The sequence below is a fragment of the Podarcis liolepis genome (assembly GCF_965112155.1).
Source record: "Podarcis liolepis genome assembly, chromosome: 8".
In the NCBI taxonomy this organism is placed as follows: Eukaryota; Metazoa; Chordata; class Lepidosauria; order Squamata; family Lacertidae; genus Podarcis; species Podarcis liolepis.
Window position 1 is genome coordinate 44296226 of NC_139560.1, and position 15662 is coordinate 44311887.

At 44.4% G+C, this 15662-nt stretch overlaps 2 protein-coding genes across 4 annotated transcripts in view; one reads left to right on the forward strand and one right to left on the reverse strand.

Moving 5' to 3' along the window:
- TAF4B (TATA-box binding protein associated factor 4b) overlaps positions 1-4764 on the reverse strand; it is a 52187-nt gene extending 47423 nt beyond the window's left edge. The window contains exon 1 of one of the 3 annotated variants that reach the window (XM_083517737.1): positions 4402-4764. In XM_083517737.1, coding sequence (XP_083373863.1) covers positions 4402-4441 — 40 coding nt within the window. In that variant the 5' untranslated portion in view covers positions 4442-4764. Of the gene's footprint in view, positions 1-1820; positions 2615-4401 lie in introns of those variants that run through there. The other 2 variants (XM_083517735.1, XM_083517736.1) reach the window with 2 other exon arrangements.
- Positions 2692-5641, forward strand: LOC310713517 (malignant T-cell-amplified sequence 1). Its single transcript, XM_083517815.1, has 2 exons — positions 2692-2824; positions 4782-5641. Exon 2 carries the CDS (start codon positions 4929-4931, stop codon positions 5472-5474), a length of 546 nt encoding a protein of 181 aa, XP_083373941.1. The 5' UTR covers positions 2692-2824; positions 4782-4928; the 3' UTR covers positions 5475-5641.
- The last annotated feature ends 10021 nt before the right edge of the window (positions 5642-15662 follow it).

Here is a 15662-nt window from a genome sequence, read left to right on the forward strand (position 1 = left end):
ATTATGTAGAAACATAGTAGTGATATTTTTTCCAGCAAATTCTCCCTATCACTGATGCCTTCAGTAATGCTCAGATGTTGTCAGTGAAGACACTACAGGTTGCCTTGATGTAACAAGTCATCCTTAACACAGCTAGCAGCAGGGGCAAACAGCAACAATTAATACTTGGATAAAATGGTAGGGTACATTTTTCAACTTGTTACTTGCTCTGGGCCTGCAGCCACTCAGTCAATGGCACTCATGGCAAGTAATGTTTGTTGTGGCAAAGTTTGTGTGTGACCAACAATAGCCCTGCCACCACTATGCAGGAGTTTTTTCTGCCATGGGGTCACGAAGAGTCGGAGACGACTAAATGACTAAACAACAAAGTGTTAAAATGTATATGAAACAAATGAGGAGGAAATAAGCTGCAGCTGCTCTGGAGTCTACCAACCTGTGCCCTTCCTTCAACAGATACATTGGCACAGATTCAAAATTAGGGCAGGAAAATCAGTGCATTGCCATGTTTCCTCAAAAAGACAAGGAGCACCATGAGATATAGATAACTACCGACTCCAAGGTCACCCACACTCAGTTTGAACTGCAGGATCTCCCAGGGTGATCATTCCCTTTCATGCATACCAAGGGAGCAAGGAACAAGACTGAAACTTACCAAGTTGCTCCTGACTTCATGACATATGTTGTTGGTGACAAGAAGAGCAATGTCTGAACAGGCCCCTGCAGTGGCACTCCTGCCAGGGGTGCTAATTAGATAACTATTTTTGTATTGTCACATTTGCTACACAGAAATTCTGCCATACCAAAGTCTAACAGCTAATATTTCAGTTTGTTCCAACTCCTAATATTCTCTCATTTTAACACCTACCACCTGCACCTGTCAAGTAATGAAGAAGTCTGGGTAAATGAGAGCAGTATCAATTTCTCAAAAAGATAGAACTTTAATTAGAAAAATATGATACCAACTCAAAGCTGAAGCTAGCTTCAAAACACATTTTAATCGCACAAGTTATCAAAACTTCGACATTAAAAGCTTGGGTGTCAAAACGTTTTGAAAAACTTTTGCAAGTATATTACAACTTTGCAAGCGGGCAGGGAGAAGAGAAGGAAACTAAGCCTACCTCAGGCAGGCAAAAAAGTTCATTTCGGTTTATTATATGTGGCACAAGCATAACTTAGATAAGCAATTTCAGTGGAATCATTTCACACAAATATGCAGTTGTGTGAGTGCACTGGGAACTTTTAAGTCACTGATCTGCGATTAGAAAGTGAAACTTCAAAGGGCTTACAATACTAACTTTCTCCCTTTACTTCTATGATAGTCTATGTCACACTTCTAGAACATAAAAAAGTTCACTTATATTGAGTCAGTGTGTTTCCATATAAAGACTTAATGCTGTGAACCATACAGTACAGATACTGCAGATGGGTTGCTGGCAACATTTTTTTTTAAAGTCCTATCTGATTTTCCCAATGAATTTGCATTGAATGCGGGGGGAGGGGGAGGCAGAGATACAGGCTGGCATTTTGGTGCCATCAACATTCAGTGGGCAGGTGCTGCGAAAGATCAGAAGGCGTGATGAAGGCTACTCCGTCCCCCGTCCCCCATAGCAAGAATTGAACCTGGGACCGTCTGCATGAGAATCACGAAGCAACCGGCCCTTCTCTCATGTTTGGAAGGCTCATCCCACCATGATGCCCACAACTCGCCACTAGTTCCCTGATGACTTGACCCGTTAGCTGAAAACAAAACAAAACAAAACTTGGGGGCGCCTGGCCTCATCCAACAGGAGCGCTGCCAGGCAAGGGAGAAGGCAACTCACCCGGCGGGATCTGGAAGTTCGCAGGTAGCTGTATCGTCACCGTCTGCGGGGCTTTGGGGGCTCCGGGCTGAGGGGCTGGCAGCCTGGTCCCCGCGCCGGGCGTCTTCGGGAGCTGCTGAGCCGGAGGCGCCCCTTTGCCCGCCGCGGGAGCAGACGCCGCCCGGGGCTGCTGGGCAACAGAAGGAGGGACTCTGCTGAGGGGAACTTCGGCGTTCAAGGCGACCGCCGCGGCGGGCGGCGCAGCCGGGGCCTCGCGGAGCCCCCCGGTCCCATTCAAGGCGGCGGCGGTGGCGGCGGGACCGGCCGCCAAGGCTGCGAGCTCAGGAGACCCAGAGGGCAGGACCCTCCCCGGCGCGGCTGCTCCCGGGGTCGTCATGGCGGAGAGGGCGCGCGGCGGAAAGTGCAGGAGCCTTGCGGAGACTCCGAGCGAGTCCACAGCATAGCAGCCCAGGAGCCGGCGAAGCTTCCGCAGCTGACGATGCGGCAAAAGCAGCGGCAGAGTCCCCAGCGAAACAAGCTGCCTCAGAGGCTGCACCGCTCGCGGACCAAGCAAGAGTTAGGGACCGGGCTGCAGAAAACACATGGTCACGCAGCCGCTGCCGGCTTCTCCTCAGAGGCGCGCACGTGTAGCGCCAGGCACTTCTCGCCTGAAGGCTCCAGCCAGGACAGCGGCGCACGCGAGCCGGCAACGCCCTACGGAGCCCCGCGCCGCCTCCAAGACCCGCCCCGAGGAACAGCCCCCAAGCGGCTCGGCTCTCCGTTAGCCATGTTTATATAGCCACGCGGGGCTCCCCGGCGCACGCGCCCTGGCTCTCCTGGAGGCTCATTGGCTACACCGGGCAACCTCGGCTGGGCGGCGTCGCGCGGCGTCACGCAGATAGAACGGACCCCCGCGCCGGTGAAGGACGCCGGAGGCGGAAAGTTATTGGGGAAATCGAAAGCACTGACTCTCTCTTACACCCAAACACCCTCACTCACCGAAGGCGCACGTTGCATTCGAGGAAGTAAGTGGAGTTGGTAATGCCAACAAAATGCCTATAATTTTGGGATTTGTACTTTTAAAATGAAGAACATAGGTTTGCTTTGGGGCGGTGTTTTCTTTAAATTGATATTACTTGGGGACTCGGCGTAGTGCACATCCACAGGCACCCCTGCAGCCTTGTAAATAAGCACCCCAAAGGTTGCTAGCATGCAAAGAAGAAGCTGCTTTTTACTAGTAACGGAGGAGTGAATAACACAGCAGCTTGCTGTTTTTCCGTTCAGAGTACAGAGGAAGGAAATGGAGCTCTAACCTTCCACCACCCACCTGCTCACTTTTCTGCATAAAATTTCCTGCACTGAGCTGCATGCATTTCCTTGTTACTTCCAGGCTAGTAGTTAAATACAAGTCTACTGTATTAGGGCTACTCTTAACAAAGTAGTTAGTGGTTTTCAATGTTTGCCACGAGGCTTAAAAAATAACCAGGGTGCATCCTTTTGAGGACAGGCAGGCTGTTCTGATTTGTTGCAGACATTTATAGATTAATGAAACGATTCTTAAATGTGCTCATTTTGCTTTTTTAAAAACATAAGCATGGATGTGGTTTTGAGAGAGCGAAAACTGTCAGGCAGTGCAATTTTATGCTGCCACTTTACTAGCTGCTGCAACAACTAAAGTGGCACATTATATCACTGCAAGTGGGGCAGAGCTGTGCATTTGCAGAGACTGCTTGACCACCTACTACTGAACTCTCTTGTGATGCCTGTGTTTATAATCACACTGACTTGATTTTTACTGGATTTTTACTTATTTATTTTGGTCACTAGCCATTCTTGTTGCTCCTCAACAAACTGCTGGACGCAGGTGGTGCTGTGGGTTAAACCACAAAGCCTAGGACTTGACGATCAGAAGGTCGTGGTTCAAATCCCTGCGACGGGGTGAGCTCCCGTTGCTCGGTCCCTGCTCCTGCCGACCTAGCAGTTCGAAAGCACATCAAAATGCAAGTAGATAAATAGGTACCGCTCCAGCAGGAAGGTAACCGGCGTTTCCGTGCACTGCTCTGGTTCGCCAGAAGAGGCTTAGTCATGCTGGCCACATGACCCAGATGCTATACGCCGGCTCCCTCAGTCAATAAAGCGAGATGAGCGCCGCAACCCCAGAGTCGATCACAACTGGACCTAATGGTCAGGGGTCCCTTAACCTTTTTAGGAGGGAGTCTTAGTTATCTCAGTGGGACTTACGTCCCCACAAATTATGCCCAAAGTAGCTTACAGCATTTCACAATTCAAAATAAATCTTAGAAACATTTAGAAATAACGTTAATTTAGCAAATAAATACAAAAAATAAATCCATTCGATGCTGCTGCTTCTTTGGCAATCACTCGTAGCCGAGTAAACAATACACATATGGTAACCTAGTTTAGCAGCTTCAAATTAAACAGAAGAGAGAATAATCCCTAATTCAGAAATAAGAAAGTAGATCACATGTTGCAGACAATGCACTTGTATCCAATAGTGTGGTTCTGAGACTTCATCTTTAAACATCCAGAATCTCCACCCCATCTCTCACCTGGTTTTCACCCAGAGGGGCCTTATGCTCACCATTATTGTGGGCTCTCGCTTTCCTTCCACACTCCCCCATCCATAAAGGTATGTTCTTCCTGTCTGGAAATCTCAAACAAAGTTTCAGTATTGTGATGACCCCCAAAGTAGTGGACCTTTTAGCCTTCCTCAAGTTAAAAGATAAGGGTAACAATGGAGAAACATGATTTAAAGGACAAGTTTTTCAAAGAAAAATAAGCAGTTTCAACATTACCAGGAAGAACTACCCTTAAGCATTTTAGAACATTGCCAATTCTGTGTCTGGGGTTCATGCTGTTCATCATCTTATGCAGACCCAGTGTGTTAGTAATTTAATCCTTAAATATTTCCTATTACTGTGATCGGTTAACACAGTCTAGCATTTTTCTGCTTATCTGCAGCTGCCAATTCCTAATCAACAAGTAGAAATGGTGGCGTGGGCTTGAGAGTGGGAACAGGGCCTGCGTGGGAGCTGCTGCTGCTGCTGCTGTTAGTCGCTGGCCTTCCAGGCCCTTGGTTCTTAGTGCTCTCGCAGAAACCCCGCCAAGATGTTCAAAAAATTTGATGAAAAGGAGAATGTGTCCAACTGCATCCAGCTAAAAACGTCTGTTATTAAAGGCATTAAGAACCAGCTGATAGACCAGTTTCCTGGAATCGAACCATGGCTAAACCAAATTATGCCAAAGAAAGACCCTGTGAAGATAGTACGTTGCCATGAACATATAGAAATCCTCACAGTAAATGGAGAATTGTTGTTCTTCAAGCAAAGGGAAGGACCATTTTATCCCACGCTCAGATTACTTCATAAATATCCGTTCATCCTACCACATCAACAAGTTGATAAAGGAGCCATTAAATTTGTACTTAGTGGAGCAAATATCATGTGCCCTGGTCTGACGTCTCCAGGAGCTAAACTTTATCCTGCTGCTGCTGATACAATCGTGGCAATAATGGCCGAAGGAAAGCAACATGCCCTGTGTGTAGGAGTCATGAAGATGTCGGCAGAGGATATTGAGAAGGTCAACAAAGGAATTGGCATTGAGAATATCCACTATTTGAATGATGGTCTCTGGCATATGAAGACGTATAAGTGAAGAAGCAGGAAGAATCCATTGCCTCTCAGCTGGGCCTGTTTTTAATTCTTCTTTTAAAAAGTGTGGCTAAATGTAAACTTTGTGGTGATGCTAAATAAATCAAATGAATGCTGGGGGGAAAAACAAGTAGAAATGGCATGTGAATAAAAGTTTGTTTCGTCAAACAACTTTAGTAATTCTTCAAAAGAATTGCTGTTATTGTGTTCAGATGATATGCTGTTTAACTTATAGTCTCCTGCTGAATTGAAATTCAGTATATTGTTTTCCATCTGTCTGAAGTGCTCAAGACTGGTGAATTCCCTTTCAACAATATGAGTCCCTTGGTCTGAGCTACTCAGGAAAAGCAATTACAATATAATTGTAGGTGTTTTTCCCCCCTCTTCGCTTGTGCAGTGCACCTAAATTCTTTTTAATGAGAAAAAAACAAGACATACAAGTTTTATGCAGCTTTGGGACATCATGAACATGTCACAGTTACTATTCAATTATTGAAAATGGAATTGGAATCAAGCACCAATATTGAGAAGTGTAAGTAAACCGTACCATGATCATTTTTTTAGGTTTGTGTAAGAAGCTTGGGTTTTACATGTTGCTTTGTCCAACAGAAATATAAAAGTGATAAGAAATAGGGACTCTTTTAAAACACAAGCAATAAGCCAACCTGTAAGTGAATTGACAAATCCAATTTAGTTGCTTTTGCTGTATGAATTTTTATAAGCCTATCCATGCTCCTTAGAGAGTTTGAAAAATTATGACAACGATTTAATGGTGATTCCTAGGGAATATTCATGCAACTATTTTTTTGAAGATACACAGGCTTCATCTGGTCTTCAAGCCAGCCCCCCCCCCCCGCCCCCAAATCTGCAGCTCCTCCACCCCACACTTCATGGGGCTGCCTTTAAAGACAGTTCAGAAGCTTTCGCTGGTACAGAATGCAACAGCCCAGATATTGGCAAGAGCCAAATTGGTCATGGGGAACCTGTGGCTCTCCAGATCTTTCTGGACTGCAGCTCTTGTCATCTGGGTCCATTGGCAATGGTGTCGGGGGCCAATGAGAGTTGGAGTCCAACAACATCTGAAGTGCCACAGGTTCCACATTCTTGGGCTAAATGGTGCCTGCACTGATAACCTCAAGGCTTGATTACCATAATGTACTTTATGTGGGGCTACCCGTGTATTTCAGAGGGACACGGGTGGTGCTGTGGGTTAAATCACAGAGCCTAGGGCTTGCCAATCAGAAGGTCGGCGGTTCGAATCCCTGTGACGGGGTGAGCTCCCGTTGCTCAGTCCCAGCTCCTGCCAACATAGTAGTTCAAAAGCACGTCAAAATGCAAGTAGATAAATAGGTACCACTCCAGCGGGAAGGTAAGCGGCGTTTCTGTGCGCTGCTCTGGCTCGCCAGAAGCAGCTTAGTCATGCTGGCCACATGACTCGGAAGCTGTACACAGGCTCCCTCGGCCAATAAAGCGAGATGAGTGCAGCAACCCCAGAGTCGGTCATGACTGGACATAATGGCCAGGGGTCCCTCTCCTTTACCTTTACCTACCCGTGTATTTCAACCAGAAGCTTTAACTAGAGTGGAATGCAGTAGCCAGACTGCTCAAAGGAGCAGATTACTGGCAACAAGTTACCCCATTGTATTACTGCTCTGTATTAAGGTTCTCCAAGACAACTGCCTTGCAACAGCCCCCCCCCCCCCTTCTCTGGTACTGGACACAGCATGGATTGCTGTGGTAAATTTCTGTTTGTTTCCTCTAAATCACCAGGCCCAGAGAAAATGAATGTGATTACATATCTCAGTTGTCCAAAGTTTATAAGACTCAGGACGCTGGTGTGCAACAGCTTTTGCCAACCTCATGCCCTCCAGTAGTTTTTGGAAATTTTTATCAGTCTCATCCTTTATAGCCATGTTGGCTGAGGCTGATGGCAGCTGTAATAATAATAATAATAATAATAATAATAATAATAATAATAATAATAATAATAATTTATTTATACCCCGCCCATCTGGCTGGGCTTCCCCAGCCACTCTGGGCGGCTTCCAAAAGAATAGTAAAATACTATAATACATCAAACATTAAAAGCTTCCCGAAACAGGGCTGCCTTCAGATGTCTTCTAAAAGCCTGGTAGTTGTTGTTCTCTTTGACATCTGGTGGGAGGGTGTTCCACAGGGAAGGCGCCACTACCGAGAAGGCCCTCTGCCTGGTTCCCTGTAACTTGGCTTCTCGCAGTGAGGGAACTGCCAGAAGGCCCTCGGTGCTGGACCTCAGTGTCTGGGTAGAACGATGGGGGTGGAGACGCTCCTTCAGATGTAAGCATCATGAGGGCAGCAGATTGAGGAAGGCCGTTGTGCACCAAGCAAAATTTGTTACCGGTAAATGAAACTTCTCATCATCTTTCCTCACCTTACCACCGTTAAGTTAGTATGCTTGTTCAGAGGATAGTAATACATTCTGATGAAATATATATAATAAAATGGCCAATTCTTTTATTAGGAACTTTTGATCCTAAGAGCTCTCAGGGTGCAATCCTATACACACTTATCTTGGATTAAGGCCTGTTGAACTCAGCGGGGCTTCCTTCTGAGTAGATCCATGTAGGATTGTAGTGCACTTTACCTTGAGCTCAGTGGGAGTTACTTCCAAGTAAACGTGATTAGGATCAGACTGCACATTACGTAGATCTATGGCCAGACTTGTCTCAGTTCAGAAGAACCAAAATTATTGACTGCATGAAGAAAAACAAGCGAATTGACACAGAAGCGGATGCTACTCACAGCTTGTATTAACAAAATAGTTTACATGCTTCAAGTGAGGAAACTGCTCCCCTCTCCTAAAAATTCTGTGTATGTGCCATATTTTTCCATTTAATTTTCTTATGCCTTGAGTATATCTTTCCCACTGTGGCAGATGCACAGAAGCAATCATGAGAGCTGCAGTATGTTTTCCCTGAAATATTAATTGTAAAAACTATTCTTCAGAATTGTATGTTAACAAAACTGATTGTCACACTGTGGAAATTAGGATGGTAATTTCCCCCTAAATAATACACAAAATTATGTTTTCATATGCTTTCCCAGAACCCTTTCATACCCATAATGTTCTCAATATGGGGCTTCTTACAGTATATTATAAATTAGCATCAATTACTATAGCTCACAGCATTGTCAGTCTAGAGACAGAGACAACAGAAGTCACATAACGTTGTACCACCAGATGCTAGGGGACACCTTGTGCACTTCATGAATTTTCAATTGAAAGGCACAGTTGCCAGTTAGAATAATTTATATCAATTCTATACAGGTGTAGTTTGTTTAGCTCCTATTTAGCCAATCACTCATAACCATAATAGCTGGTTTTGTTGCATCAAAGCAAATGCTAGGGTTTCCTGTTGTTGTTTTGCCACACTGTGAAGCCTAATATACAACTGATACATGGTTTCATGATTTGAGGTGGAGAAAGCAAGTAAATTTTATAGGGGTTATTGGCTGATTCCTAATTGGTCCCAAGACAGGAGCGAGCTAGCAGTAAATCACACCGAGAAAGTTGGAGTTAGCTCTTTATTAGCAAAAACAGGATCTACACAGGAGTGTCAGGCCTAATGAGTACAGCAACTCATTTCTGGCAGGACTTGCCCCCATGAAGCAGTTGCTAAGACTGCAAGTTCCCGCCTCCCCACAGCTCCCTAAGTCCCCTCCTCTCCAGGGTTTTCCCCAAGCAATCTGACACAGCAACTGTGTGTAGCTAACATCTCCTCCACCCTTTTCATGACTCTCCTGGTTCTGGGAGACATGGGGGGGCGGGGGCGGGAGAGGAATTTGTTGCAGCAGGAGGGGAAGACACTCATGCCTCTTCAACGGTTGGACTCATCTTCTGGCCTCCTCTCTGCCACAGGCTCCCCCAGCTCACTAAGTCCTGTTACCATCTTCAGCTTCTGACACCTCCTCCTCCCAGGCTTCTCCCTCTTCTCTCTCTGACCACTCATTGTCATCCCAGCACCAGTCCCCGGACTCTGAGCCTTCTTCCTTTTGGGGGTTCCCCAGCTGGTTCCTCCCACCATTCCTCTTTATCCAACCAGTCCATGATATCCCATGATTCTTTGTGCCAGACCATTCCAAAACACACTGAGTTGAATCCAGATTTGAGGTCGTATTCAACACTGTTGTTCCGCTTGCATAATAGGCTTTTGCTTGCACGATGGAATTTCCTTGTCCTCTCTTCTGCAGCCCCCACCCGTTCACTCTCAAAATGTTTTTCCACATGGTTGAGAAACCCTATAGAACAGTTTTGTAGGTCCTTGAGGAGAGGTGAGGAAGAAGTCCCACTGCACAAGCAGAAGTCTTGAACAAGTAGAACGGCAGCATTGAATACAACTAGTGCTATTTTTCTAGAAAAAGAAGTGCTGGAACTCACCATGAACATCTCCCTCGTTCTCTTAGAATGGCAATGGCACCCACCTGAGCGTTGTCAGAACTGAGTTATGGCTGAGGAAAAGCCCTTAGTTTATTGCGCTTGGTCACCGTTGAAATCAGCTGGGCACATTAATAACTTAAGTCCCGGAGATTTCTGTCTCCTAGATTTGAACAGACATATCCAGATGACTCCATGCTCCAGAAGAATGGCTGGAAAGGGAGGGGAGATGTAGAGAAATGCCAAAATAAAAGGCTACAGAAAGAAGAATCTCATTATCTGGACAAGTCGCTTCTTGTACACAGTAAGAAGCTATTTTAAAATGTCCCCAGGGTTGCAAGTGAGGATTGCTCATAGAAATAAACTCAGAAATCCAAGATTGGGAGCCAGTGTGTACTCACACAAAAGACTGCACAAAAGACCTCAACAAGGAAAATATTTTTTTCTGGGAGGTTGAGATATTTTTAATATTGCCATTTCAGAACTCAGTTTTGAGTCTATTCTTTAATGTAGAGATTTGTCTGTTTGTCATATGTAGAATGTGGAAGGGTATTTCTGGCAGATGGCACCTGTCATATCTGTTATATGTCTTTTGCACCTAGTTGCTACATCTTGGGGTTCCAGTAGAAAGTAAAGTTGATCCAAAAGTCTGCCTACCCCTAACATAGTTGGTAGCAATCAACAAGAATGTCACTGGAGATAGGAGCAAACATTAAACAACATTTGTGCATGCATCTACAAAGCAACCTCATCGGTCTGAAAATTCTGTACACATAATCTGAGCCTAAGAAAACCTTCTAAGGAAAGTGACACACTCATATTGTAATACAGTCAAGCCTGAAGAGTAAACACACAAATTTGTATTCGAAACTACACACTATAGTGACATGTCTAGCAGCCACTATTATGATGATGATTTATTAGTCACATAACATAAGCACACCACTTCATCCTAAGGAATGAAGGAATCCCCATTTAGGATCTGTGAGCAGTGATTAGTGATTTACATGGACCAAGTCTTCAGCACTTCTCTTTTGCAAAGAGAATCCCATGGCAGCTTTTCCCAATCTGCTGCCCCCCAGTTGTTTCGGACACCAACTCCCATTAGCCTCTGCAAACATGTCCTGTGATCAGGGATGATGAGAGCTGTAGTTCAGAACATCCGGAAGATGCCAGGTTGGGGAAGACTGCTCCATGGTATTCATTACATGACAAGGGCACAATACAAATCACATGCTTCAGAAGTCACCCTATGAAATCAGCAGCAGTAGGTGGCTTGTGATGTAAGCAGTATGGAAAGAGCCCAGTTCCCAACCCTGAATCACGCAAAACAAGCTAATATATGTTAGAACAACCTTGGGTCCCCAAATGTTGTTGGACTACAACTCCCATAATCTCTGACCACTGGTCCTGCTAGCTAGGGATGATGTCTTGAATGGAGGCAATCTAAAAAGATGTGTCATTGGAGCATGTGAGGATAACAAAGATTCACTTCAGAGTTGGTGTCTTCTGCTGGGATGAACTCGAGCCAGATTTTGTTCTGGGTTGCTAATGGAGGCAGAGGAGAGGCACTGACAAGGTGTGAAGTTTCCCTCTCATGAAAGCAAGCAAGTGTAGCATAGCAGTCTGGGAAATGGATTCACGTACCTTTTCAACCATAAAACTCAATGACCTGGTTTGAACACCATGGTAAGCCACAGTGTCTTACTGACACCACTAACTCCATCTCACTAACCTGGGGGGCCTGTGAGTCTGTGGTTTGCCTCGGGTGCCAAAATGTGTTGGGCTGGCCGTGGACACCACATACACCACCACAAGCCCTTTGGAGAAAAGAAGACATACAAATGTGATTAAGAACGTAGAGCCTGCTGGATCAGGTGATGTCACAGCATCCCACCCTGGCATTGGCCAGCCAGATGCCTGTGGAAAACCTGCAAGCAGCATTCAAGCAGAAGAGCACTCTACCCTTGATTGATACATAGAATTGATTGAGACATGAATTGCAGAAAAGAAGAGAAAAGAAAGAAAACCTAGGTAGATTTTAAGACTTGGGGGAAGTTAGGCACAACACTGCTGTATTTTTTATTTTATTTATGTATGCATCCTTATGAGTAGGAGACTCCCTTTCAAAAAATAAAGTCAGGCCTTTGGAAGATTTTGTCACTAGGACTGTGCCACTTGTTCCCATTAGTGCTGACTGGTGAACGTGGCATGTATTTTTTATTCTAAAATATTTATATTTGCAAACTAACATGTCACAGAACAGAATCAAAATTTAGCATCGCCGTGACTGTCTCTTGTTTCATTATTATCTCTCTGGAAGAGATCTCAAACACCGATGCCCTTGCAAATGTGCTGTGTTGCTTGGTAAGTTCGTTTTTATATCGAGACACAGGGGCTCATATTTCAAGTGTTACTCTCTGAATATTCCACCCAATAACAAATGCAAATCATAAATGTCAGCGCTGAAAAAGCTGGGCAAGACAAAAGAAACCAATAAATGGAATAAACTCAGAGCATATTTCCCTGTTCAGAAAATCCCTCCAATGCAGTAAAACAGCATCATAAGGAAAGTACATCATCTCACCCTACAAAGTTGCTCTCGTGAGCCAAGCTATGGCACCTCATTATCTGTTAAGCCAGTGACTATCGGCACAACCCAGAGAAAGTCAGGAACAAAATCCAAAATGGATTTGGATGCCAATCAAATTATTTGTAATGGGGAGGCTGATTAGTGATGATTTCTATACCACTTTATATATTTAAAATATATCTAAGAACTGTAGCAAACAACTGAAGCAACAACAAACAACTTAAACAAAATATTACAAAAATAAAGTTACATATAAAAAATGTTACAATAATACAAAGTTACTAATATTGATGTATTTTATATATATAACTAACTTTGTATTACTGTAACATTTTTATATGTAACTCTGTATTTTTGTCAGTCAATTCATTTACCTTCTGACACACCCTCCCTCTCAGGCTCTGGGTTCTTGCCCAGGGTCCAAACAAACTTTCAGCTCACCCACAAAAGTCTCACAATGAAAAGAGTTCCTGGAAACAGCAGACATAACCCTAGTCTCTCACTCTAGATTTGCTTTTTATGGGCAGGTCCAAGTTGGATGGTACATCCTTAGGCTGCCCCACAGCTGTGTCCCATTCAGCTGTACTCTCCACACCCAGTTCAAGTACAGCAGGTTAGTTGAGTGGTCCAGGGGTCCAGAGGATGGAGAAAGGGCCCTCCTCCACTGACAGCTCTTTCCTCACCCTTTGTCCTCTCCTCCAGATGCTGGCTGAGCAAGTGGTAGCTCAGTTGCTTTAGATATACCTGTCAGGTTCTGTGCCTGTGTGGCTTTCCTCAGCATTTTCTGTTTCCCTGGGGATGCCATGTGTCCTCTTTTTCCAGGACACACCCTCTTTTTCAGGGGTAAAATTTGAGACAAATCGCATTTAGAGCCAGTGTGGTGTAGCGGTTAAGAGTGGTGGACTCGTAATCTGGTGAACCGGGTTCGCGTCCCCGCTCCTCCATATGCAGCTGCTGGGTGACCTTGGGCTAGACACACTTCTCTGAAGTCTCTCAGCCCCACTCACCTCACAGAGTGTTTGTTGTGGGGGAGGAAAGGAAAGGAGAATGTTAACCGCTTTGAGACTCCTTCGGGTAGTGATAAAGCGGGATATAAAATCCAAACTCCTCCTCTTCCTCCTCCTCTTCTCCTCTAGTTGCTTTGAATGACCATCACAGCATCCTCCTTTTTGCTCTGCAAATTAAGGCAACAGGACAAACTGTAGTCTGTGGATGCCCTTCCACCTTTCTGCAACCTATGATACCACTGGCCATGAAGACTTGGTGGCACAGCTGCAGAAACTAACAGACATTCAGATGATCAGAATCAAATTGTTCTTCTGGGTCCCTAACCAGGACATCACAGAATGTAACAATGATAACTGCACCTTCTCTGCTGGGTGCAACATGGTTCAATTTCAGAATGTTTACCATTCAACATCTATATATGAGGCTGTTGGCAACATTCTGCAGACTAGAGGCACAGTATTGGTAATGTCTTTACAGTCTTTCTAGTCTTGAAGTTAGACTGCTGCAATGCAGTCTTTGTCAGTGTGAGAGCCAGTGTGGTGTGGTGGTTAAGAGCGGTAGATTCATAATCTGGGAAACCGGGTTCGCGTCTCTGCTCCTCCACATGCAGCTGCTGGGTGACCTTGGGCTTGTCACACTTCTTTGAAGTCTCTCAGCCCCACTCACCTCACAGAGTGTTTGTTGTGGGGGAGGAAGGGAAAGGAGAATGTTAGCCACTTTGAGACTCCTTAGAGTAGTGATAAAGTGGGATATCAAATCCAAACTCTTCTTCTTCTTTGCATGGCCAGCTGTAATACTATTAATAAGTAGAGTAAAAACAGGAATATACTTGCAGAATTGATAACTGACTACTCAGTGTGAATTTATTACCTTAAATTAAAGCAAGCGAAACTGTTTTGAAAGCTGTAGCTTAAACAGGATAATTGTTCTGTCTCCTGCTTTTTACCCTGACATTTGCCAAAACTCATGACTTAATTATTTTTATCTATTCTATAAAATTTGTTTTTTTTTTGTACCATGCACGTGGAGATGCAAGATTTCCCCCTCCCCATTCCTTTTTTGATTCTAAAATGAATATAATGAAGTACCAATGGAAAGTAATCAGGTAGAAGCAGAGGAAAACCTCCCAAAATAAGGGCTGGAAGCAAGTTGTTTGCTGGGTGAGGCACCTTACCACAAGTAGCAGTTTTCAGGTTACCAACTTATAAATCAGTTCCTGTAGCTGGGAAAATTTTACTTGTGGCACCAGAACATAATGGGACATGGACCTGGGCATTTTCCATTGTTGCCCTTAAACTTTGGAATATCCATCCTTCTGTCATATGTGAAGCATCACCAACTATTTGCTTTGGGCATCTTATAAAGACTAAACAAGAAATCATTGTAAGCTGCTGAAAGAACAGGTGGAAATTAAGTATTTTTTGGTGTGTGTATATTATTGTGGTAGAGCTATTTCTTTTAACAGCACCCTGGCTGGTAGAAATATACATAAGTTTCCCTTATAATTATGATTCCAAGGCAGAAAAGGCTTCAACTCCTAATCTTCTACCTGGCACAAGAGCCTCGCCAGAAAATATCTGGCAACCCTAGGCGCACAACAAGAAGTTCAGCTTCAGTTGCTGACTTGGCAGGCTGTGCCAAAAAAAAAAGTGTGGGGGGGGGAGGGTTGACAACCCTGACTCGCACCAACGTATTTGAATAATTATTAATAATAATTTTATTATTTGTACCCTGCCCATCCGGGTGGCTTCCAACAAAATATAAAAAAATATAAAACCTCAAAAACATTAATTCAATTTCTTAAAATGTAAAACAACATTGTAAAATGTAAAATAATTGTAAAACAACAATAGCAACCTCAAGGCGGTTTACAAAAATAAAATTCACAACTATACTTTAAAAAACCCCCACAAAATATGGCATGTGTGTTTCAAATTAATCCCGCGCCCTTTCAAGCCAAGAAGGAAACAGTGCATTGAAGGAGACAGCAAAGATCCCACTTGAAACGGGACTGAGGGTTTCGCTTAGCCGCACGAGCTGGAAGCTTGCTTTGCGTCTCGCGACTTGAAAGGGAAACGCCAGGCTCAGAAAAGAGTGGGCTGGACCAATGATGCGAGGAAATGGGGGGGGGGGAGGCAGGGGCGGGAATAGATCAACAGAGAACTTCTCTCCCGACC